The sequence below is a fragment of the Watersipora subatra genome, chromosome 8, assembly GCF_963576615.1.
Source record: "Watersipora subatra chromosome 8, tzWatSuba1.1, whole genome shotgun sequence".
Lineage (NCBI taxonomy): Eukaryota > Metazoa > Bryozoa > Gymnolaemata > Cheilostomatida > Watersiporidae > Watersipora > Watersipora subatra.
Window position 1 is genome coordinate 27,689,517 of NC_088715.1, and position 26,533 is coordinate 27,716,049.

Below are 26,533 nucleotides of genomic sequence, written 5' to 3' on the forward strand. Positions count from 1 at the left end.
GTGATCTGCCATTGCTTGGTAAATTAGGGAGTGAGTTTTTGCCAGCTGCGTCATCTCCATATAGTAAAGTGTGCCATACCTTGCATAGTTGGAGTGGTCGTATACAAAAAACTGTCCCAAGAGTCGTTGTAGTTAGTTGACATGTCAGATTCCTTTGTGGCTCGTACAAAACTTAGAAGCTGTGTCACCATTTCAATATGCTCTACCCAGAATCTAAATGTGGGGTTGCCTATTGAAGAGGTGACTATAAAATCTTGGAATACCTGATTCGTGTGGGCGAGTTCAGATTCATTACATTCAGTGTGATTGAAAACAGCTCTACTAACGTCCAAACTAAGAGAGTCAAGGGCACTAGAGGATTCAAGACTTTCAGCGAATTCATCGAACAATAGGTCATACAGTGCTTCCATGCAGAGTTTGTGTGCCATGATGGACCTATTGTAACTATGACCATTGATCACCCCTTTCAGGCTTCCTTCAGCGATACATTGCAATTCTGTGATTATTTTGGCACACCCAGCATCACCATACCTTTTGCCTATCACCAAGGAAAACCATCACTGTGTTGAAATTTCTTAATCTAGGGACAAGTCTTGACATCAGAATGGGATTGTGGAAGCGAATAGTTTGTGCTTTACAATATATAGCTTGGTCAAACACTACTACTGCAGTTTCTATAGCAAACTTGTCAGCTTCATCGATACGTTTCTGAAGAACCCTAACCAAGGTTTCCCCGCAATTTTCCACACAATAGAAGACACACTCCTCATCCTCCACGCTTTTATAACTCTAAAAGGTGAACACTTGCCTCATAGAAGTAATTCCAAGCAGGAAAATAGGGATTTTTCGAAATTTTAGAGTTGTCCTCTCTCGAAATAAAATCGTTTCATAACTTCTAAATGTGACCAGTTATAGGTGTAGAAACTATATCATTAAACTCAGCATGAAATTTTGACCAAGAATCTGGTCTTACTTTATTCTCCATATTTATATAAATAAGAGTGAAAGATAGCTCTGGGCTGCTTCTCCACTATCTAGTATAGTTAAATAGAAAACATCCTGTGGCAGCATAGGCTGCTGAGTGGTTATTGACTTTCGCACATGTGTTGGCATTAGGAACTGTCATATTTTAGCTAAGGTTAGCTGTAGCTATTTTGCTGTGGGTGTGTAACGTCATGGTGGTGAAAGCTGGTGGAAAAGGGAAGATGGCACGCCATCTTTGCAGCTGGGTGCTGCGTAACAACTTTTTGTTGTTTTTTCATATTGTGTATACAAGTGCCACGGCTAGTAGCAGGGCAACAGGAACGCAAGAACACAACCACAAATGTGCAAATTTGAATCAAGAGCTGTATACACGATTGAAGTGATAGTTATTTGTATGACACAGTCCAATCTGTATCTCAAAATTGCTAGCAAATTCTGTACTCAAATTACTGTTCGCCAATTCTGTGCAAGCTTCAGCTAGCAAGTGACACAATAATTACGTTGAAAAAAAACTAACCAACGTCAATACTTAGTCAATACTAAACGTGATTGATCAAGGTTTGTATATTAATGATAAACAAAATAGAGTAGCTTGGGACATCCTCACTGCCTGAGTGGTACATTCCCAAAAGAAAGCTTCTGGCTTTTTCTCCTGAATATTACTAATTTTCCAACAAGCTAACGGATAACAAGCTCTAGAATCACACATTGACTACCTGCACAACCCAGTTGCGCAGGTAGTTCACACGAATCCATTACACCATTATGAATAAAAACATAACAAACAATAACTACACGCTAATAAGTACTCCTTAGCGCGCATATATGTAGAAAGCATTACAGTTGCAGGAAATTTCAGCTGGATATCTGCGTAGTTGCATTAGCAGTACAAGCATGTCATAGCTATTCAGTATGCTGTATAATTGCATTGTGTACTTTTGCTACTGGGCAGTATAGGCAGTGGGATGAGCAGATAAACCAGCTCTCGAAATGAAGTTCCGTTGGCACCCCCTTTTAGTCGCAATTTATGCCGTGATTTAGACTAATTTGGGTATAGAGAATTCAAAACTGAAGAGTTGCCACAGCTGCCATTCCCACTTCTGAGAGAATATTGATAAAAATCATTATAGGATTTATTTCCCCTGCCAATATGATTAGATCCCTCTGTAAAAGCTTCAGATTTGCAACTTGTCATTATAATTACTTTGCAGTGATTTAGGATGTCAGTGATGAAGTCAAAATTTGTTTTCCATTTATTTTGTCACATTCCATATCTTGTGTTTGTTACACTTACATGTAAACTATATACATATACGTGTATATACATATGTATATATATCTGTATATGCATGTATGTAACCATATATAAACATTCATGTATTTATATGATTTAATAGCTTCAACTTGTAAAAAGAACTCAGTCTTTCATTATGTTTTATAACCTGACACTGATAAGTCATACAAGATAACAAGAAAGCCGCAAGCACTCTGAACATGGTTATTAATAGTATTAATACTAGTATCAGCAGTTCTACAAAACTAGCTAGGATACTTCAATATATCACACATCCCAACTATTTGTTCAATTTGCTGATTTTATAGTCATCGTTCTCACGATCGGCATCTTCTGCTGTTACTGCTGTGCAAAGCTCTATTGTAAGGCAGCTTTGTCATGACACAGGCACATATTTTTAGTCAGCAGTTGGATTTTTGATACCCACATAGAACTGGCTGCAGAATATCAGGTGGGGCGATAATGCTGATAGAACACTTCACTACATACTCATCGTTTTCTTTATTCGATATCCAGCCATGTAAATGAGGAAATGGTGCATTGGCTTGTTGTGTTGTTGCATCTTTCCATATACATGTAGGTAGCTGCTACATAATTGGTGCGTTGCACATGCTCATTCGGCGATTAATAGAAGAGGGGCCCTGACTTGCACCAGGCTTGAACACAAATAACCTGTATCTTAGCCAATTCATGTCTTGTATTCTGTTCATTGATATAAATAGTTTGTGCCATTTTCCTGGGTGCTATCTTGCTGACCATAGATTCTGCATGTGTACGTCTAACGGAGATAATAAAATTACCCCGAAACCTAAATTATTTTTCGAGTCCTTTCATTGCCTGCTGACAGTCGAAATCTATTTTTAAAAAGTTTCCTGTGACTCTTTTTCCATTTGCCTGCAAAGGGCAAAGCTGCATCACAGCCGGAGCAAGCATACAAGTTTATGATATTTTCACATTGGTAGATTATCTCCGAGATTAGTAGCCATTGCACTGACATCTAATAGCATGTTCTTGCCTCTCTGTCCAACAAGGAAAATGGACTTGACAATTAATATTCTTACTATGGGCAACTGCCATAATAGCAACCTCTGTGTCAAAATGTTTGATCTTCACTTGTGAATAGTCACCAGCAGCATGACGCGCATGCAGCAAAAGATGCGTGTCCGACTTCTCGTAATCACAAGCCAAATTAGGTGCCTCTGTAGTAGTGAGTTGAGCATAAGGATTAATACTAAGCCGGTAGCATGATCCTGTTGTTTTAGTGGAGAGTATTAGGGTAACCTTTCTGACTGTTGCCTTACAGTGTAAAACAATGAATGTCAACATCACTTCCTTGTCGCTTCCAGACTTGTGAGAAGCTTTTCAGTTTGGTGTCTTCACAACTTTGTTACTGATATGAAGATTGCTTTGTAGACTTATCATCTTTTGCTTTGTGCGCTTCCCTTGATTTTCTTCTTGTACTAGCTGTTGATCACAAAATCCATGCAAGCAGTCTTGTACTTCTTAGCATAAGCAATAAACACATCAAGAAAAGTATCAGCAAGTTGTTCGAATGTTGAAGGAATAGCACTGCTACGTAGAGCTTTAATAAACTGGCATCCTTGGATGGCCCCCACATCCCCCATTAAGGATGTAGTGCCATTCTCGTTGGCATCCACGGGGAAGGCCTCGCATCCTCAATAGCTTGGAGTCATTGCGTTTATGGTAGTTTGATCATGTCTGCCACAGACATGAACTGGTCCTCTGAGAATGTTGTTAACTCGTTTTTCCTCAGGTGGCCTTGGCTGAAATATCAAAAAACTACAGTTAGAGGTACAGTTTTTTGCTTGTTTCTTCACATAGAAAGTTTTAAGGTACCATAGGTAATTGGTGGACAGTCTTCTTAATTGATTCTGTCGAGGCAAGATTGATCAGAATACTCGCCACATACGCAGTCAAGTATCGAGCATGAAGCAGATATACTCCTCATAACATTTGTTATGATAGGTCATCTCTAAAGCAAGCGCATCTTGATAAAAGTGCATGAGTATACGTTCTTCCTGTTTGATAGTAGCAACACTTTGCAATCCACCTGCATATGTAGGTAGGTATACCGCTCGCAAAATTAGCAAGGTGTCTACACACGACCATGTTTGAACATGTTGATAGGATTTTAAATCAGCTATTGCAAGCAGGGTGATTTGATGGCAATTATTGGCACCATACCAGTAGAGGTTGGACTGCAAAGCAATATACAGCAGCACAGATTATCGATTACTTATCATGGTCAAAGAAACTGAAGAAATCAAGTCTGAAATTAATTTATAGGATAGGTAGACATACCAACAGACTCTGTTTTGGCTACATAGTACCACACTTTTTTACAAATCACACCATATACATTCAAGTGTAAGTCTTGTTTGCGAAGAAGTGGACAGCAGAATTGAATCGTGGGATTTTCTTTGGTGGCTCACCTTCATGTTGACAAGGTTTATCATGAGTGGCAAGTTCTCGACTCTTTTCATGTGGCTAAATAAATACCAGGACAGGACAACATTGACTGAAGAAATCACTATCACATAGTCAGTGAAGACCAATAAACCAGAGTCAATACATGCATGCTTTGTCCATTTGATAACAAGATTAAAACTAATGGCCAATGCCTAGCTATATAGGAATTTAGTTTTTTCTAAAGCTGAATGCAAGCACCTTGATCAGTAGCCACCACTATTGGTTTGTAAAGAGTACCATGTCAACAATCCTTTCATTTCGATAACAACTATTAATTATATAATTAAATTACATTATTATGCTATAGAATAATTATAACTCACGTTAATTTACCTAAAATGTCTGAGTAGTAAAGTGTTTCGTAGTCTAAAAAAATACTCACATCACTGTGTTTTTTTAGTTAGCTCAATCTTGCTTTTGCTAGTCAGTTTCTGATAGCATGTTCTGTGAATCTGAGAGCTCTTGCAAACAAGTTGAAGGCCGACACCATTGGAAACAGATTTTTCAGACTCTTTAAAAAGTGTTTTTCCAGTTTTTTAGACGGTAACTATGTGTTTGACTTGTGTGTTTGACTTACAATCAAATTATTTTCTTGAGAACCATTCATGTGGGTTAGACAAGCCATGTCAAAGTTCTAATCATGCATAAAAAGAAAAATAAATTACATCTGGCAATGCTTTGACCTTAACCTTCGTAATAGATGGACAAACTGTGATTTGCTCAGTAAAGAGCTAATTACATTTTGGTGTAAAAGGAAGCGACTCCTTAAAATCTACAAAACCTAAAAAGTGAAAATTCTTCCACTAGCGGGACTGGTAGGCATTGCAACTCATTGGATATAAATTCTACATCATTAAATCTATCTAGTAAATGCAAAAAGTTGCCACTGAAAAGAGGTGCCAACGGAAATGCAAGATAAGTTGCCTTGGCCCACGGCCTAGTAGCCTGTGCGGTATATATGCGGTACAACTATTTTTAATGTGCAATAGGCAGTAATGTTGCAGTGGCTTTATGACCGACTATACAATGTGCAGTGCTGGATGCAGTAGGAATGTTGCTAGTGCATATTTTGTAGTACTTTATGCAGTAAGAACTTGCATTACATTGTACATACATGCACAGCACATCTTTCGTGAAAACTCATCACAAAATCAAGTATCGAGTTTACTTTGACACATCCGCAACACAATTGCAAGATGTGAATGCTGCTCAGACTTGGGTATGAGTTGGTAAACAAATTGATCACAATCAGCATGTGGTATTATAGATATAAAATGTTAATGCCTCCACAGTCATAACTCGACATACGAGCTAACTGTCTTCTGGGACTGAGTTCGTATGTCAATTTACTCGCGTCTCAAGGCACTATCTTTTATATAAAATCACAAAGTGTAAATTATTCCATTGTTATATTACGAAAAACCACACAAAACAGAATATTTTCGTGGAAAGTGTTTTTAATTATTATTCGGTACCTACGCTAACAAAGCAACAAATACCTATTTAGTTGTTAAAATCTGCCATAAACATTAACATTACTATGTACACTACTGTAAGTTTTTATCTTCTAACCAGACGTAGCAGCTTACGGCGATCTGAGAGAGATTTGACAGCAACTCGTTCGGTACACTAAACTTTTGTATCAGAAACTCTGAATTTAACTTAAATGGGTTTGGCTTACTAGACACACACTTGAAACCAAGTTTTAATCTTCTAGTAAACTCACTTTGATTTTGGAATCCTAATTTTTTTATCTATTTCCAGTTTGGCGCTTTTTGCCTCGCATTCGCTATAACATATAGCCAATCTTTTAAAAACATTTTTTTAAATTGATTCAAGGAGAAAAATGAGCGATGTTGTTCTCGAAAATTGCTTCTCACAAACTTAACTATGTTGTGGCCATCATGAACCAGCCCGTATCTCAAAGATTACTTTTATCTCCACGGAGAAACCTAACCACGTTGTGGACATCAAGAATCGTATCGTTACCGTATTCGTATCTCAAGGGAGAAACTTGCCTCGAATCTCTGCTCGTATCTCGATTTGCTCGTATATTGGGGCACTTGTATATTGAGGTATGACTGTATTATGTAAATGAGAATGCAATACAAAGACCCCAATTTTGTTAGAATGGTGGAACACGAATTGAAGTGATGTGGAAGTCAGAGAGCAAGTTCATGAGCTTATTAAGCATAGCTTTAAACAATTGTTTACGATTCTGTGCAGACGCTTGGGAAATCAGCTGTGTTCGTTGATCCACAGTATCAACCACGTATTAATGCTTAGTTGCTGTGCGCATGCGGTTTTAATTTTTGAAGAATTTGTATTTGCAGCATGCATGATTTGCTGGGTTTCAGGTAATGCATCATATCACTTTCGATTGATCTGACCGTTTTATCGATTTAATTTAGAAACACTCTGGCACTCAGATCACCTCAAACACCAAAAAAATCACAAATGATAGAATAATTACCAATACTTTCCGATAAAATCTATAAAGGTTTTGCGTAGGTTCATGTTAAAGGAGGTATGACAGTGGCAAAGTCAATGCATTTTATGAATCAGGCTACAGGACAAATGGCTTTGTTATAATCAAAGGTAGTTTCCTCATGGAATAATTTTAATCGTTGAAAAAGAATATCATTGAGTAGCATTTCAGACCAATAACAATTGCAGGTTATTATTGCTACCATATGCCAGTTCAGCTGTTTGAAAGATGATAGTGTTGTATCGTCGCAAACATTTATCGAACCTTTTCAAGATGGTTTGTTAGACAAAAATACATATCATTAAGTTATACTAATGTAATTGCTGGGTTTTCAAAATAAAAAATAACTCACCCTTTTTGGTATGGGCTGTTATGAATTTAGCCTGGCTATTATATTATATGTTATCCCGGCTATTATATTCTGCTGTCTATTGATACATGTCATGTTATATCAATAATCAATGTTCCACAAGTTGACAAAGCTTATTTTTGCTCACATTTTGAATTGAGTACTTGTGCAACATCAAATATCACAAAAATAAATTTATAATGTTGAGGAAACTTCAACAGATATTAAACCATCTGTTCAACCCAAACATGACAAGAGAAGGCAGATTTCAATGCTGCATTTAAGCCGGTGGAAAACCTAAACCATAAGACATTCATTGTCCAAACTATCGACTGCAAGAGAGAGAGAAAAATAAAATGCGCATAGTGCTCCATTTTCAACAGCTTTGGAAATGTTGAAATTTTCAATTCTTGCTATGTAAACTCATGGCGGCGGCAGTAGAAAATCATGATTAGCAGCATTTGAAAATTTCATCATGCATTGAGCAGCCTAAGATAAAGAAATGTACATGTATATTTAGTTTTTGCATAAATGAGAATATGAAAAAGCTATTATTATCTGTGGTTTCTAGAATTCTTTCATCATATCTATAAATCTGCTTTAATTAGTAAGTCTGGTTTCAAACTACCTCAAGTTTCTATTTTGCACCTCCTTCTTCGTTGTCCCTACTCAAAGTAAACCAGTACCTTTGATTTGATGTCCAACTTATTCGGTGAAAGGATGAAGGAATGACAATGCATGCGTTTAGATTTTGACGAGCCCTTTATCAGTAACTAAAGTAGCTATTTACCTCTTGTCAGCAAGTCAGAGAAACTATTACGTGCACCAGTTGTGATGCGCATGACTATGTGTTTTAGAAACAGAGACTGTGAATGAGGGTAGGGGGCCACAACCTCGAGCTGTCCCTCGTGAGAACGTTCCTCCTGGCGCTCGGCGCAGGAGACCGGGTAAGATCCTGTTCTGGAATCTCCTTTAAGAGAGCATAACTCCACACATTTTGATGACGTTGAAACCATTGTTTCTTTTCACTGATTAACCTTTTAGATTTCTGGTTTGACTCCTTGTAGTGTAAATGAGTAGTAATCACAGAGATATGTTACAGTCGTATGCAAAAGTATAGAGTTGTCCTATCATTTCCATAATTTTTCATACATTTGAATTTTAGGATTTGATATACTGTAATTTAATATAGACTACTTATATTAAATACAATCAAGTTATGTATAACTGGATTATATATTTTAAATTCAACTCTCAGTCAATGAGAGTTGAACTTAAAATATAATATCATATTAAATATGATAGGCCCTATATACAGTATATCATATTAATCTTAAAAATATACTCCTTTTGTGATTTTATTATATTTTTGGTGAGCTAAAACTTTAATTTTCTTAATTGTATACTACTCTCACTCGCTGATCTCTGAGCTGTAATAATGAAACGTTAGCAAAAGTTAATCGGTGTGAATTTTTTTTCTCAATCTGTTGTGCTAAATTCTTTCAATTTTTCTCAAATGTCTGAGATGTTTATTTCTCCATACTCTATTAATTCAGTCATTTTTGGCATTTTAAGCATTCATTTCTCAAAATAACATTTAGTGAAAAATATTCAAGTTTAAAGCTGTTATGTTTAGCAACATATCAGCCAGTGTATCATTTGTAAAGACTAGTAAATGAGAGCAGCAGAATGAGGAGATACTGCGCATTAAACGGAAACAAATTTTTGTATTCTTTGTTGAAGACAATAAGGCAATTCAAATGGAAACGCGTTTCAAGTTAGGCATTTTATGAAAAAAAATTTTCATAACATTTTTCAAATGTTTTTATAAAAAAGTTTTGATGTCTTGTTCATAACGTTTTTATGAAAAATTTTATAAAAAATATCTTTCAAATTTTATTATTAGAAATACTAAAGTATAGTAGGTGGCTCCACATTTGATCACATACTTTTTAAAGGAAATTTAGTTTTTAGGCAACTTGCATACTCCGTCATGTTATCTCCAGAATTATTATCAACTTAACCCAAAATGTGAAAAAAATTGAATTAATCAGGAGTTAGCGCTCTTTGAATAGATGACCTTGTTGATGAATCTTATGCAATTAGAAGTTGTTTACTCATTGATTAAGAGGAGATAACTCAACGTTTTATGACAACAGTTTTAGTCACCCCAACTGACTCTGAGCATCTTTTGGTCTCATTGTCGAGTACCCCTCAAGGTTTTCAGCTAGTTTTCTGTTTCCAATAGATTATTAAACTGACAAGAAATTAATATTTTTATGCTAACTTATTGTAATTCCACAACTAATGCAATTGATCCGGTATTGATCACTGATCATCCGGTATTGATCAGTGTTATGATGATAGCGGCAGTCTTAGCTGATGAACCAACTGTTATTTAACCTCTCAAGCACTAAACTATCATATTTCCATCAGCTATTTGTCATGCTTCCAGCTTTATATCTTTAGCCTGCTCTCCATTATATGACATATCTTTGCAGTGGATAGGCTAAGGAGAGCCAGGGAAGCTGAACAAGCTAGAAGAGACGAAGATGAAGGTAACTCTATAAATTGATGCATCTATGAATGCTGTAAAAATCATCATTTTCTCATTTCTTTCAAAATACATTCAAATCTCCATAATGCTGTTCAAAAAATGATTTGTTTGAAATGTAAAACTATTTTCTCATTGAACTTACTTTAATGTACATAATTTTAATTCATTTCAAGTCTAGGAAACACCCATTTATAACTAATTTCTTACAATCTTTCACCATAAATCGTGTATACTTGTAATAATAGAGGGAATATGTAAAATACTATGACTGTCTCTTAAAAATCTATAAATAGACATGACTACATCGTGGAATGTACTGTACTGCTGTATCTGTAGTAACTCATACCTCAGCTCTAGTTTCTCAGAGACCTGGGTACTCACTGTGTAACTTAAATCATATGTGTAGAAACAGACTGTGTGATTATGCTGGTAAAATATTTTGTATCTAAAATCATGAAATGAAACGAAACATTTTCTGTTATACTTTTACCGATTTTAACACAAACATTAAAATAGCGAACACTATCCTATGGTAACATTTCAATCAAAACAAAGTTCTTATGAAAAGGTACAGGAACGCATCCTAGAAAGGATCACGTGAAATAAAAAACATGGCAACATTTTTTGTCTTCCATGTTTACCTATTGTAAATAAGTAAATAGCATCGGTTCCAAAATGCTGCCTAAAAAGCAATTTGTTTGAAATTCAAAACTTTTTTTTCGTTATAAGTAAGGTGAATAATATTAATCTGTTTGAAAAGAACAATTTTTAAAGCATTTTATCCCAGTTTGTACCATAAACTGGTAAAATGCTTTAAAAAATTGTCGAAACCCGATTGGTCGAGATCAAGAGCTTTCGGCGGACATGTTATGACAGTACATTATTTAACTTTCTGCTGTTGATTGTCTCCCTAGAAATTTTGATCTAGCAAAGGAGAGTTCTAGATTAACACAGAAATTTTGGGTTGTCCACTCATGCCCTCAAAATGAATCACGAAAATTTTGGTATTAATTAGACCTATTTAATAGCCATTAAATAGTTCACAAATTTCCATCATAGCAACCGATTTTCAGCTCTGGTTAGTACTAAATAGTCTGTTATAAATCTATTTTTTGTGCTGAGCACATGCGTGCAGGCACAAAGAACTGGAGTGATTACCGACATGTCCATCTTATGATACTGGCAGGGTCTGAGGAAGAAGGCGATGTGTTTGACTATATCGAACAGCCAAGTGGTAAGATTGGAGCCAAGAAGATGGCTAAGCTAGAGGAGAAAGTGAGGAAACGAGCGGAACGAGAGGTAAGCTCCTCTCACTTTTGTTTGGGAGTGAATACCTGCTGCATCTGTAATAATCCTTACTGCAATCATACTAAACACTTACTATTTTCATGCCCTGGTGATCACTGTTACTATTCAGTTTCTGACACGTTTGAGGAGCCAACCAATGATTTCGCTTTTCGTTTGTGTTTCTCAATTTCTCCTTTGACACGGTGACAGTAGTCAATGAGTAAATGAGTTTTTAGTCGCTAGAGCTCTGTCAAAGGCCCTGTTTCTATTTTCACAAGCGTCTAACTGGCTTTCCTTTCGGTGTCCTCACTACTATCTTCATCGAAATACATTCACTGTGTTTCCACGTTTCAAAGCGGTTCGCAGCTGCTTCTACTCCCGAGTCCTAGAAATGGTAAAATATGAACACAGTCTATGCCATTTGGCGTCGCTAAAATTGTGCATTGGCTGGGAGAGCCATTCTACATTTTTAATATTCTCACTGCTGATGTATCTGAATCAATAGTACTCTGCTAAGCTCTCTCCAGTCAAGGTAGAAGTATTTTAATATACAACCACGCGAGTTTCTTTTATAAAAATATCATACTGCTACTCACTGCCGTTTCTTTTTGTCTTTACATGCCAAGAATGGGTTACTCATAGGAGGATGATGAAATAATTACTTTTTACTGCAACTAGTTGACACGAATAATGACCTTGACCCGAAACCGAGTCTGCTTTAACAAGTTTTGTTTTGAAAGATATATCGCAATTCGCGGAAAGATTTATAGCGCAGTTTCGAATCGTTGAAACGGTAGGGTGCTAATTCGTCTGCAGCAGGCAACTCCGAACCCATTCGAAGCATGGAAACACAGTGATTGAACTTTTTTGAAGACCCGTTGACTTGTTTCCTTTACTTTTGTTTCTTTACTAAATAGTTTATCTTCTTTTTCATGTTTACCGTTTATTTTATTCTTAATCTCTCAGTTTGAGTTGTAATCAAACAAGATTCTGCATCATCCAGCTTTGGAGATAGATGATATGCTCGAGCTTTCTGAAGCTCGTCTCGGTGAGCATCTTATAATAGGCTGGAAACATAAGGCAAAAACAGTATAAAACTACGAGCTATTGACATGCAAGAGTTTCACATCACTAGATACTGGTCTGAAATAATTTACTTCTATTTATCTGAACATACATGCATTGTGAAAGTTTGATAGTAAGTTGGAAACTAGACAAGAGCGGCTAACTTCAAGGACAGGTAAAGGTCAAGCATATAAATGGGGAAGTGACTTTGTCATAGTCTGAGAGTACCAGATTATTATATAAATATCTCCTTAATTCACTCAATTCTGTTCATGTTTTAGGCAATGGAGAGGGAAAGAGAGGAGAAGAAGGAAAGAGATGCACTTATGGAAGAAGAGCGGCAAAAGGAGGAAGCAAGGCAAAAGAAGCTGGAAGCACAAAAGGTTCTCAGCTCACCTGCTTCTACTTGTCTTGCAGTGTTCAAACTTATCTAGTCTTGTTTCAGATGAGCGCAAACATTACTTCATATTGCATAACTAGCTCCTTCAGCGCTAATACTGAAATAGGTTTTCCTCGACTGCCTTATAATTTAACCATACATTTGTTATAGAATATCTTAAAGATTATCTACGTCTTGTTGCTCGAGAGTCACTCATAGATTCATAGCCTTAGTTCCAGAGTTTAAAAATGTTGTGATTACTAGCGACGACGTTGGTTATTAATTATCTAATGTTTGCTACAAGATAATCCGCCTGGAATCCTTGATAAACAGTCAAACTTCGACTGTCTGCTTTATCAAGAGCTCTATAAATAAGTTGTAACAGTCCATCTAATATTCTACTCGATGCTCAAAGTAGTTTCTAGTCTGATGTTTAAAGTTTTTCCAAGATTCTCAGCGTCGTTTGTAGTGAAGATGAAAATGCGTGTAAAAATTTCAAAAATTAAAAAGCATATTAATTAAATTGGCTACTTACTATTGGTTAAGTAAATTATGTCAGATATCTATATGAGCACCTTTATGTTCTTGCCTACTCTCCTCTTTGAGTGTATCTAATGTAATGCTAATGTAATTCAATAATCATAATCTCCCCGTATTGATTAATGGATCATTTTAGTTTTTACATTCTTTTTAGTTTCTTTTACACATAAATTTAGTTCGCTTAGATAATCTTACATTAACAGATATGCTTATTCACATTTTATATAAACACATTAGCGAAATTCCCGGCGTTGCACGAGTATTAAATACAGCTTATAAACATTGACAGGTTATGTAGTTGCTTGCCATTTGCCTGGCACATTGCCAATGACTAATTTGAGTATATTACCATCCGTATTGCTAAACTTACTAATAAGAGCCGTGAGACCAAGCTTTAGTGACGTTGTGCAACGCTGAGTGCTACGTGTATTTTAACCTACATAACTACTCATCTCACCCAATGAATTCATTGCATCTCACTTAGCTTAATTTGTAAGATTATTGCCGAGATCAAATCCAGCACGAAGCGGGTGTTTCAATCTTACATTTCTATTGTTATAGCTGAACAGACCAAATGGCAAACTTTGAGTTTTATATCTATAAATTATTAGTTTATATAATTATTAGCAATTGTTTACTCCATATTGCTTTGTTTTACTAAGTAAATGTTCTATTGTTTTTCTATTATGTCAGCTCTAGTTAGCGACTAGGGTGACTCATGTTTCATCTCATCCACAGTCATTCGCTCATCAATTGGTGGATATCCAGGTTGTACTATAATATGTTTTGCTAACCAACTACTATTATATTATTAACAAACGCAACATACATAATGCATTTGTTTTAATGTTATGTGTAGTTACCTGCCGTAGATGTTGATGAGTATAAAAGGGCTTTTGGCTGCTAAACAAATGAATTGAATTATATTGTATTTTCATTTCTCTATATTTATTGTATTTGTATTTTCCCATTCCTTTGATAAATATTTTTCATAGAATATATCTTAGTAAGACAGGAAGAATTTATTTTTAGCATTTTGGCTCCTGTTGATAATGGTAAGAGATGGTTGGTTTTAGGAAGAGGAGGAGAAGAAGGCCAGGGAGGAGAAGGAAAAGCAAGAGTACGAGGAATATCTCGCCATGAAGTCTCAGTTTGCTGTCGAGGAGGAGGGGGAAGATGCCGTTATGCAGACAGATGTAGGTGACATGTTTGTCTACAATCATCATTTGGTCTTCCAAGCTTCCAGTAAAAGTGTATTTTCAGTGTCACATCATGTTCGCTGCTCTCAGTGCTGATCTCTAGGCTGTTGCTAAGCTTCCATACAACAAGAGTGTAGCAACACCTAGTGTGCCAGGTGTTGACCTGGCACACCTCGACCTGCTGGGTCGAGAAGCAGATCGTGTTTCGATAGGGTGCTCTAGTAGAGTGATGGTTGTGAGATAACTTATGGAGTAACAGGAAAGGAGGACCCATGCGCATGAACAAGTGTGACACCGTTGGCCATTTCCTTGGCACAAAGATGGTGCACCCCACGAGTTTTTCGCTTCCAAACAGTGACACTGGATCACGACCGAATGAGATCAACACGACTGTAGCCATGATGACATTGCAGAGCCATGTGGAGTTGTGTTGCTTACGCTATCGCTGTATGAAAACTTGGTGAAAATTGGTGTTAGTCTTATTCTGCATTAATTCTGGTTCCTTCAGCTTGATCTTGCGATGAGCATCCGTATGGCTTTACATGGATGAACTTGTGTACCCTTTTGTAGTCACTGTTCTTTCAAACTCAGCTGTTCCATCCAGATTTCATTGAGCTTCCCATCACTTAGGTGGTGCTATCATTGTATTTGGATTCCAGTCACGTAACTTTAATATGATAGGGGAATTATGGAAATTTTCGGTATGATTTTAAGTATACAAGAACCTGGTCAGAGAGACCTGATCCACAGAGTATACATGTCTCTATATGAATAATTAAAAAATATACTCTCCATATTTCAGCAACCTATGGCAATCAATCATTTATGTTATGAAAGACATTTACTATTAAATACTAAAATTGTTTTTTAGATTCATCCTTTTTAGATTCATCCTTTTTAGGTTCATCTTCTAATCAATAGAGTATTTATCATGTCACTAGCTATTGAATGTGCTGGGAGAGGATAACTCCTTGTTTATAAATATTTGTAAGCACCATCATTCTCTCCCCTACCCATACTCAGATACCCGTACAGTATGCTTCTGTTTCACTGTCGTTGTGAGCACCCTGCATGCCTACGGCATAGGTAGTTAGTGATGCGAATCAGTTAACTTCCTGCTCTGTCCTTGCAGGAATCTGACCTCCTCCAGCAGTTTGTGGACTACATAAAGGTATTTATTTTTCACTTATTTTTTACTAGTAGATCATAAATGTCCACTAGTTGGTTCACCTCTCATACTGTTGAGAATTATGAGCTACTATTTTGGATTTGTCTCCCTTGTCTCATACAACTAGTTGAACTAACATCTAGTTCTGCTACTAGTAAATGAAGTAGAAGATTTTTGCTGTAATGCTAGTTTTTTGTAACTCATACACACTGTTACAAATTTAGAAGGTTTTTTACTAGACATCTCACAGTGATTCATGTTTAACACCTGATCAGCCTGTAGATGATAGGCTAAATCAAAACTGTATAAACATTTTAGACTTGTTGTCGGTTGAAGGTGATCTAATGATGTAATGTATACTGGTGACACATGAGTTCAAAGGTCACTCACAACTTATGTGTGGTCTTAAAATATATTTTTAGAACTTTTCAATTTGGAGTTTTAAATTTTAGAAGTTGTATGACTACAATTTCATCATGACTACAACATAGATTTAGCATTTTCATGTTATTTATCATTTACGAAATAAAATCAAGACTGAAAATATTTCTGTTTTGATTGTACCAAGTAAATGGTATATAACATGAGCATGCTAAATTTATGTTTCATCATCGTTTTGGTAAAATAAAACTGATAAGATGACAAAGTGAAAGTAGAAGTAGAGCCCCTACTTATCAAATTCTTGTTTGTTTTTGTTGTCATGTCGATGTGACAGAAAATATAAATTTAAAGTGCTCCACTTTGAATTTGCTCAAACTGCAAATTATTCCACTCTCAGGTTTGGTATATTTAGTCCTTGCTGCCGCTGACCATTGTCTTTATTTATCTATTATAATCATTTTAGAAAATGAAGGTTGTCATACTTGAAGATTTAGCCAGCCACTTCAGCATTAAAACTCAGGTAAGTTGGTGACAAGCACAAGCTACAGATAAGTAACTGTTACAACTTGTCAGGCACCTGCCAAGGGATCACATGTCAATACTGGTCAAATGCATACAACTCTAACAACCGCCTGTATTTGTTGTCGAACTTAAATCAAACTGATTCAAAGTTCTATTCTGTTGATTGTCAACGCTGGTTTTCTACAAATTGAGGCTACTCTGCTTGGGCCTTTATAATGTTGCATTTTTATGGATTCAACTACTGTGCAGTCCTATTTCTCATGAGATGATTGGTCAGGTCTCTTTTTCTATTTTATTGCTATATTCTTTAGTAATTAACAATTTGTGTTAGAAAAATTATCTGATGGCATTTTGTGTAACTCCTGGCAACGGAACAGCCCGGGGAAATTTAATAGCGAGTATTATCAGGATCAATACGATAATAAAGAACTTCCTAGCTTCTATATAAAAATCTGTCGCGCTGATGGCAGCATTCATGTAAGGGTCTTGTCATAAGCAGCATCATTATAACGTGATGGGGATGGGGGATGGGAACTTTCTGTTTAGTGTTTGTCTTGTTGAATTTGTGTTACAGCAAACAGATATGACCCGAAATGACCTTACACTCTCTGTAAAGTGTTCTATATTTTTAAACTATTCATTTAGTGTTGCCAGTTACTATATCTAACAATTGATATATTTTAAATTCATTTTTGTAGAAAAAATTAGTTTGTACGTAGGAAATGAGGTGTATGTCTATTTTCACAGGCTGTCATAGACAGAATAGAGTCTCTGATGGCTGACGGTACACTCACTGGAGTGCTCGATGACAGAGGAAAGTTTATATATGTCACGATGGACGAATTACAGGCCGTCGCAAAGTTCATAAAACAGAGGGGGCGTGTTACAATACAGGAACTCGCAGAGTCTAGTAACAGACTCGTACGTCTCACTCCAGAATTAGGTGCATAGGCTCAGTCTATCTGTTGGTTTTGTGTTTTCTGCATTTTATAGTTCGTTTTTCTGTTGTTGATTTGACTAATTGTCTAAATATACAATTAGACCGGTCTTTCTGTTGATTTTGGATTTTCAACTGTTTCATGTGTCAGTCACAGCTGATGTGTCCAATCGGCTGGAATCCTTTGGGCCTTGAATTATGTAAGTTGATGTAGTTGTACAGAACATAACTAAAGAACTTATTTTGTTGGTAATTGCGAACCTTTGTTTATTTTCTAGCAAGTTTTTTACACACTACGTTAATAAGCTGACTTTGCCATGGCATTGTTTTTGGTGACAAATGTGTAATTTGAAGCATCTATATTTGTATGTCAAAACTGCTTTACCTTCCCACGTTCCATCATCTGAACTTTGTAATTTCAGAATTGCTCTTTGTATAAAATAGTTATTTGACAGTCGGTCAGTAATTGGAGAAAGACTGTTATTTAATTGAAATGTTTATGTATTGCTTAATACAGTGCTATGAAAGTTACATGAGAATTTAAATAATTGAAAAAGTGACATTGTTAGAATGTGTTGTAGCTGTAAAAAGTTATTTCACCATGTAAAATTGTCTAGAGACATGCAATACTCTTGTGAGTGATTCTAATAATTCGCAAGTTTCTGCTGTCTACATTTCATGTACCTATTCTTAGTGGCAGGTAGTGTTTCCGAGGATTTTGTAAAAATGGACTACTAAATGCTGTTGGTCACCTTTTATTATCAAAAAGTTGAATGCATTAAAGAAGGCATATTGTTGGTACGACAGACCAGCAACTGTGAGTACGTATTCTGAAGTATTCTGAGTACGAGATTCTGGAGTGTCTATTTTATTAGCTGGTTATTTTAAAGGTGAAGAAGCATTGCGTGTAATGGGACCAAAGGTATAGTTATCATTTAACAGCTATTTTCAATATATTTGCATTGTTATAGCTGAAAATCACGTTTTTGAAACAGCTGTATATTAGCGATGTTCCCACACACGTAAATGTCAAGAGATTAGTTGATAGGTAAAAAACTTAGCAGTTACAATACATTCCTATAGCATATATTATCTCCCATTAATGGAAACAAGTATGCATCAACAACCATTGCTCACGTGCTGCATACGTGTACAATATTCCTATCATTTGATTGTGGAGTTGGGAATTATTTACTCAATCCATAGCAACACTATAGTAGGAACACAACTCCTATTTAGTTCATTTATATACATGTAGAAGTAGTGATATTCATTCCATGTCTAGCAACTAAGGAAGCAACATCAGTTAATTGTATACTAATAGTGGATCAATCAACATGTATGTTTTATCGTAATATCTTACGTCTAGACTGCTATTCTAATCCCAACCCAGACTTTAGAGGGTTGGTTGGAGGTGTATGTACAGTAGCGTATATGTATGAGGCATCGTTACATGAACTATAGCATTGGATTAGCCTAGTTGTAGAACCGTAACCTGACCATCATTAGACTACCTTCCATCTATCGGCATCGACACTCACGTAGACAGTGAATAACACTATAGCACCAGCTAACCAGAGTCCTCTGCACCTAACGACAAACACAACTGAAGTGAAGACTATCCATATATATATAAGAAAATTTGGACCATACTAATACTGAAAGTAGATAACTCATTTAGAACAAAATAAGCTACAACAGCATTTAAGAGTGGTAACATAGATTTTTATTTAGCTTGTACTTTCGCGTATCGACTTAAGGCTTTCACATGTCATAATAAAGCTGATATGTTTTGAATTCAAAGTTGATTCAAATGATTTGAATGAAAGTTTTGAAATCAATTCTCAACTTTTTGGCCAGTGGTTGTTTCTTCCTGATTAATGGTGCTAGATGTGTACCAAATGTCTAATACAGGCTAACTAGTGTTTCCGTCACTATTTCTGTTTCAGTTTTAGCTAAAAACAGAGCAACGCATGTGCATGTTTAGCCAATGTACATACAGTTCTGTATATACATACACATCTAAACAATGCATGTACATACAGAACTAGCCATGTGCACTGTATTTACCACACTCATTGTAATTTGGAGTTGCGCACTCCCAAGGACGCATACACATGCGCGCATTCTCGGTACATAGCCTACGATTGAAAGAGTTCTTTGTAGCGATTGCAGTTGGATACATTTCTGCGTCGGTGCTGGGTGCTGGTATACATTTGCTACCGTTCAAATTTACAAAACACTTATTACTGATAAAGAGAAACCATTTGTTTTACGTATACTATATTTATTTTAACTGGTGCACATAAGCAGGTTTTGTGTACGTTGCTTATAATTTTACATTCGCTTGCATACACCACAATTCTAGCATCCTTCAATGGGTAAATGTTAGCAACTTGAAATAATAAAAAGCCGTTGGGTTTTACAATTTAATGAAGAAATAACGAACTAACTTTTACAGTTTTTTTACATCATTGATTATTCTACAAAACTGTAAAAAACTTTTCACTGAACGTCTTCTTAAACAATGAACACTCAAATTTTTAGGCTGTGTTATTTTGCATGCATCGTATTGTTGGTGTTATATATATGAGCAATCGTTGATTATTGATAGTATTGGATTATCCTGCCAAGTAATCTCACAACTGTTAGGGAGCAGCTCAAGTTTATTATCGAACGCAGATGCACTGCTTACTTGTCAGTACTAATTTCTCAGATATGGACTAATCCTGATTAATAACTGTTTAACCAATGTCTTGTTGATTAATGTAATCAAGATTTTACAACTGACCTTCCTAGATGTGGGAATCTTGGACTATACTCTGAAAAAGGGAATCCCTAAGGTATCGAATATAAAACTGGGTTTCTCAAAACCTTGTTTTATCTGAGAACAAGAAAAAGATATAATAAGTTACACTCTAGGCTAAATTATAAGAATATAAAGTAATTTCTAGAGACTTAAAATATAGTCACCCTCTTTTTCTCTTGGGAAGCGATTCTTCCACTTAATGTGCTGACACGTCTGCCTGCCATGATGAAGCTATGCTGAAAGAGTGAAGCATATGAGTGAATATGCGTCCTTTTGTATTGGTCAAAAGTTAGCCTTGGTGTTCAGGAGTGAAACTATATGTTTTAGGCCTTCAATTCTGAGTCTTGTAATTTTGGGAATTCTTGGCTATGTCCTGTTGTTCCTCCATCAGTGGAGGTTTCTTAAAATTTAATCTTTAACTTAAATCCCTGGTCTGGTGTAGATTGGTACCAGATGTACCGCATGGCGCAGACTGTTATCATCTGGGTGTTGTTGCTTATTGAGAGTGCGGCGAGGCGTATGTCCTAAATCGTGCTCTTGTAAGAGCGCGATTTAATACATTCCACTGATAATATGAGTTCCACTTACTAGCTCTTAGTGACCATCTGGCATCCTCCTATGTAATGTTTTTAACGTTTTAATAGTGGGATGGGTGGGTTGGCTTAAGTCGGCATTTGATGGTGATAATCCAAAAGATGGGATTTGTAGATGTCGTAACTCCGCAAATCTGTTCATGTAAGCTGAATGGTGATATAACTTGTTATCTTCTTTAGGTCTATCTGTACATGGCTGATATCAGATATAACAGTATGAAAAAAGAAAACCGGTACTATATGTGAGATACAGTATCAAAATCCCTTTTATTAAAATTTTATATGGTATCATGTTGTACTTAATACATTTTCGACAGAGTCAACAAGGCACTATTTTCACTTGTGTATTGAACAGAATAACCGGAAGCAAAGGTCAAGTGTCTCTATGTTGCTCGCATGAAAACTCTAGTGTGAATGTAGTGCTTGTGATTCCGGTAAAGCTATGTGGTTCTCAAAATAATAGTTTTTTGTTGATGTTGAAAAAAATAGTAAAAACGGTTGAATGATAAACAGTTGAAACTATAAAATGCAGGAATATTAAAAGAAAACAGTTGCTTGACAAGACTGAACAAAGGAGTTTTGGTATTTCGTACTAGGTAGTGTTTTAGTAACGTGTCATTGCTGGGACTTATTAATTTTAGTCATAAATGCATTGCTCTATCTGTAATTAATTGGCAATCAAGTTTTTATCCCACAAATAATAATAATTACAAAAAAGATTCTGATCTTGCCTTTCGGGCTGTATGCCTAAAATGACATCGCTATTTTTATTTAAACCAATCTATGAACCCTAATTTTTTGAATTTCATGCCTAAAATCAACCCTTCATAATTTACATTTGATCATTTTCTCACAATGACCCTATTGATGGCAGGTTGCTTGCAGAGCTTTTACACAGACACTGCCAGTCATCTCTGCTCAGAGATCAGGTCAAACATTGTTGGTGACATTCACAGAATAATCATGGTTGATCACACTGTCCAGGTGGGTTCACTATTCATTGACTTCTATTATACATACACAACACCTATATGAAAGTTCAAACATGTCAGCTTTTGTTATTGAATGTTGGAACATAGTTACTGGAGGTAAAATATCTTTGGAATTTTGCTAGGCTATTTGCCTGTCTGTAACTTTGGAAATGCATCTAAGTGTTTTAACAATTTTATAGTTATTTTGTGTTTTTACAGTAGTACGTATTACTACACAAAGAACATGAAACCATATAAAAATTAAATGTACGTTATCATACTTAAAGGTTGACTTGCAACAAAATTCACATTACAGTTATTTGGTATCAAAAGATTCACCATGTCTTACTTTGTTGTGTTGTAGGTGCCAAATATGTAGAAATGTGATTACAAGCTCTTAAAAGCTCAAAAACGAAAAGTCGCTGTAGATTGGAATCCGTTTATTTCTCTGATGTAGCCATGACAGTTTGGTTATTGTCTTGTCACGTGATGTTCTCACGTGAATTGAAAGGCCAATAAAAAGCTCAAGATAAACTTATCGTAGCACTAGTTTATGACAAACACTTCGGGTTTTACCGAATACCCCATATCAGATATAGATGCTCGCTACTTTACAGTTTTGTTTCGGATTGAACTAATCGTCAAGTCGTAATCTGATCATGTGACCCAATACTTTGAAAATAATGTTTGCAGCACTATTCGATTATCACAGGTGACCAACAGGCTCATCACGATTATCAGACAATGATATGTACTCCTTCGAGGTAAAGTTAAAAAATTAAATGAATTTTTACGGTAGGTTATAAGATATCACTGCTAAAAGTGACAGCATTACAATGACGATAAAACAGACGCGTAAGAACAATAGACATGGTTTTATTGAATGCGTGAGGTATATTTGTGAAAATATTTCGGCGAATAAGGTTGCATGAAAGTGTAAACAGAAACTATCTACCACAGCTGCATCATATTTGAGCCGTTTTGGAAAGAGAATCCAAACTACGGCGGTCTCGTGTGGCTGCGATTAACTGTTCGTTTTTGAGCTTTTAAGAGCTTGTAACCACATTCGCACATATTTTGCACCTACAACACAACAGAGTAAAACATGGTGAATCTTTTGATACCAAATAACTGTAATGTGAATTTTGTTGCAAGTTGACCTTTAAAAAGAAACAAGATGAATGAAATAATAATCAACAGACATTTCCATCGTTACTCAACTTTGGAAGCGTGCGAAAAAAAGTGGAGGTTTGATAGTGAACCAGTTTTGAGGAAGAGGAGGCGGATAAAGAGATGTGGTATGCCTTACTTTCATGACTAGGTTAAGTTTACACTAATTTGGCTTTTATATTTCTACGTTATTTTGCTTTTTGATGTAATCTTCACCAAATTTTTCAGTTACAAAACAGTGATACATCAAAATAGTTAAATTCTGTGTCTTGAAAACTTGGTTGCATAGTAATATTTGTTTAAACTTTCATGCCATATGTTAGAAGATTTGACTATGCGTGTAAGGTATAATAGGAGGTTTATCGTGGAGCTATCGGGATTGTGCATTCTGATTTTTATGCATTAATTGATTCTGATAGTCTTATTGGCTTCAAGTTCCTACAATTTTGTCTGGAAAAATGGCTTCAAATTATGTCAACTAGCTCTAACCTTCAGAAGCTATAAACACTTCCAATCAGTCAAAATCTATAGATTAGATGTGAAGACCGGTATATTTAATAATAATGTGTAACAATTTAATTACAATTTCTCTGGCAGTGTAGCAGTTGCGACAATTGTGACATTTTTGTTGCATGCTGGTGTCGAAGGTCGTCTATAGCTTGCGTCATCTTACAGCCTTACAATTTACATCGTCAGTAATTTGCTGTAAGAATTGGGGTTTTTGTTAGTTTGCAGGCATGATTAGTCTTGTTTCTACAAGAGATAAACTTTAGAGTTGTTAAATCATTTATGTTTGTTTCATTTTTCGGAGTGCTAAAATTTGGAAAAAAAATGCCATCTATCTTGTCACCCATCCTAGGGTAGTTTTTATTGTATAACAGGTTTGTTTTTTTAGTTTAAAGACTTCATGCTCATGTACAACAGAATCACAGACAACTGCTTCTCTTCCTGTGTGTTTGATCTGAACCAGCGTACCCTGAACAATGCAGAGGTTTGTTCACACTACCTTCATATAGCGGGACCTTCATAAACAGGGTCTACGTTGCAACCCTTTTATGTATTTTATGCCGCCACTTTTGTCTTTCCACTCTGATTTATGGAGTTCTTAGATCTTGATTGTTTGGTACTAACTTAAAGTCATGGCTGATTTGTTTACTGCATCTTCAGATATGTTGGTGCTACAACTTCTACATTTAGCTATGCGTAATAAAACAAATTTGGTCCAACAAAATTTGGTTGTTGATTTGGAAGATCATTAAAATATAGTCTTGGGCTGAGATCTAACCAGCTGGGGTTAGTAGATATTGCATTGAGAATGAAAGAATTGATCCAAATGTTAACAAAGATAGTAAAAGGAAAGTCAATGTCCTAAAGGAAACAATATGACGATTAAAAAATTTGAGTAACTTAATAATTTTTGGGATTATAAACTATAAGACCAAAACAAAAATGTATATTTTTCGACATTTGCAGTCTACTCTACGGATCTTGGCATCGCGTTAGCGAAACTGCTGCAGCAGCTATTATATTATGTTCAACAGTGCTTAAAATGAGATTTCATGAGACTAAGGTTATTATAATGAAGCGACGTTGAGGAACAAAAGATATCTCGATATTAGTCATCTGTAAGAATGATCACTCGTAAAAATTAGCTGAATTGAGGTCAAGGACAATAGCAATGCGATATCGCTTTTCAATTGTGATTAAATTTCTTGTTATTTTAGTGAGTTCATTAGAGATGTTTTACATTTTAGCCTGTGTTCAATGTGTACTCATTAGTTTAGTTTTAAACAATTTTATAATGTCATACTTCAGCCAAATTAAAACAATGAAAAAAATAAATCTTCTATAAATGGTGATATGCTGAGAAGTCAACCGAGTTGCTAAGAATCTGCAAGAATGTGGCATTCATCACCTCAGAATCACTCAAACTGCCAATGTTTCTCTTGTGTATATATCTGTGAATGCAATTACAAAATAGTAGTAAGTTTTTAGTCTTAATGCATCGTTAATGGAAGCGCACTTTTCTGTTGTCAAGTTTTCCTCGACTACTGTGCCTGTTGTAGGAATCATGCATCCACAATTGCTTCTTCAAGCATCTCAACTCTAACAATCGTCTTATGGTTATTTTCTCCGAACTTCAAGCCAAAAAACAGGAGGATGAAAGGATTGCTCGAGAGCGGTATGAGGCAGCCGCTGCCGCAACCAATGCACAATCCGGCACTTAGGAAAGTTGATTTGAGGCTAGAGAGCTGACTGTGATTGACATCGAGCTGGTTAGGATGCATGCTAAGAATATTGAACAATGAGTTGAAAAAGAAAGCAGATACATGATTTTTATTGTGTTATTTTATAGTCAATGGTGCTTGGCCTAGTTAACCGAAAATATAATCCTTTATTGTCTTGTTAAAGCTAGCATTATAACGCATTCAAAACAATCAACAAATATAACAGTAACATACTTTTACGAAAAATTGTTTTAAACATTTCTTGGTTGATTCATGCCGATTCCAACACAGAAACTCTCTCGGTCCGCCACCCCTGCTAAATAGCCTGAAAACTTGACATTGGGGCTCTGGTGTGTGACGGTGTAGGTTGCTATACCGAGCTTTGTGATGCGAATGCTCACAGCACTGTAGGTAGAGCCTGTGATGTCTCGAACAGCATTCTCCTCATATACAACATCTTCGCTTTCATCTACTGTCTTTCCATTTATGAGAATTCCTGCAGGTGCAATGTTAGAGGCGTGTATTAGCTGAACAGGAACAACGCTAATGACAACACTGGCATATAACCTACGGTATATTGGTAATATATGACTTCATTATATAATTGATGTAGTAAATATTTTTCAAAGATTAAAATGATTAAAACTGTCATAGCTCATTTAATGCTTGGGCTAATCACAATTGCAACACACACCTGTGAATCGGCTTTATATGGCAAGATACTTCCTTCTAAGCAAATCTAAACGGTCTATTAGTGAAATTCCTTTAAAAAATTCAATCTATATACATGTATAAGTCTTAGTGTTTGTCTTTTTGTTAAACCCTGTGTCCAGTTATAGCAATTAAAATCTAGCAAACATAAATCTACACGGCTCTGGATTTGATCTCACGACCTCCAGTTCTAGAGGCGGCTAGCGTAACCATTAAGCTACACGGAATACAATAGGGTACAGTTTGTAACGGGTATAGTTTTAGTAGACATTTTAGTAATAATCTAGCTTTTCAGGTAAGTTAATCAAATTTATTAAGCAATTATTCTATTGTCTGTGCATTGCCCGGCATTCAGATAATAACATAATATAAGCCATTAATTATGACAATTGAAATGTCTGTTTACAACTT

At 35.8% G+C, this 26,533-nt stretch overlaps 2 protein-coding genes across 3 annotated transcripts in view; both read left to right on the forward strand.

Annotated features, from left to right (window-relative positions):
* LOC137401701 (DDRGK domain-containing protein 1-like) overlaps positions 1–18,037 on the forward strand; it is a 28,730-nt gene extending 10,693 nt beyond the window's left edge. The window contains exons 2-9 of the mRNA XM_068088160.1: positions 8,463–8,552; positions 10,107–10,163; positions 11,349–11,461; positions 12,796–12,897; positions 14,510–14,629; positions 15,765–15,803; positions 16,645–16,701; positions 17,451–18,037. Coding sequence (XP_067944261.1) covers positions 8,463–8,552; positions 10,107–10,163; positions 11,349–11,461; positions 12,796–12,897; positions 14,510–14,629; positions 15,765–15,803; positions 16,645–16,701; positions 17,451–17,654 — 782 coding nt within the window. The 3' untranslated portion in view covers positions 17,655–18,037. The remainder of the gene's footprint in view (positions 1–8,462; positions 8,553–10,106; positions 10,164–11,348; positions 11,462–12,795; positions 12,898–14,509; positions 14,630–15,764; positions 15,804–16,644; positions 16,702–17,450) is intronic.
* Positions 18,038–19,829: 1,792 nt separating this feature from the next.
* Positions 19,830–25,646, forward strand: LOC137401683 (mitochondrial import inner membrane translocase subunit Tim9-like). 2 transcript variants are annotated; one of them, XM_068088142.1, is made up of 4 exons: positions 19,830–19,848; positions 21,917–22,026; positions 24,079–24,174; positions 25,250–25,646. In XM_068088142.1, exons 2-4 carry the CDS (start codon positions 22,006–22,008, stop codon positions 25,409–25,411), a joined length of 279 nt encoding a protein of 92 aa, XP_067944243.1. In that variant the 5' UTR covers positions 19,830–19,848; positions 21,917–22,005; the 3' UTR covers positions 25,412–25,646. The 2 variants fall into 2 exon arrangements, with proteins under 2 accessions (XP_067944243.1, XP_067944242.1); XM_068088141.1 differs by having other exon boundaries at positions 19,842–19,960.
* Positions 25,647–26,533: the final 887 nt, after the last annotated feature.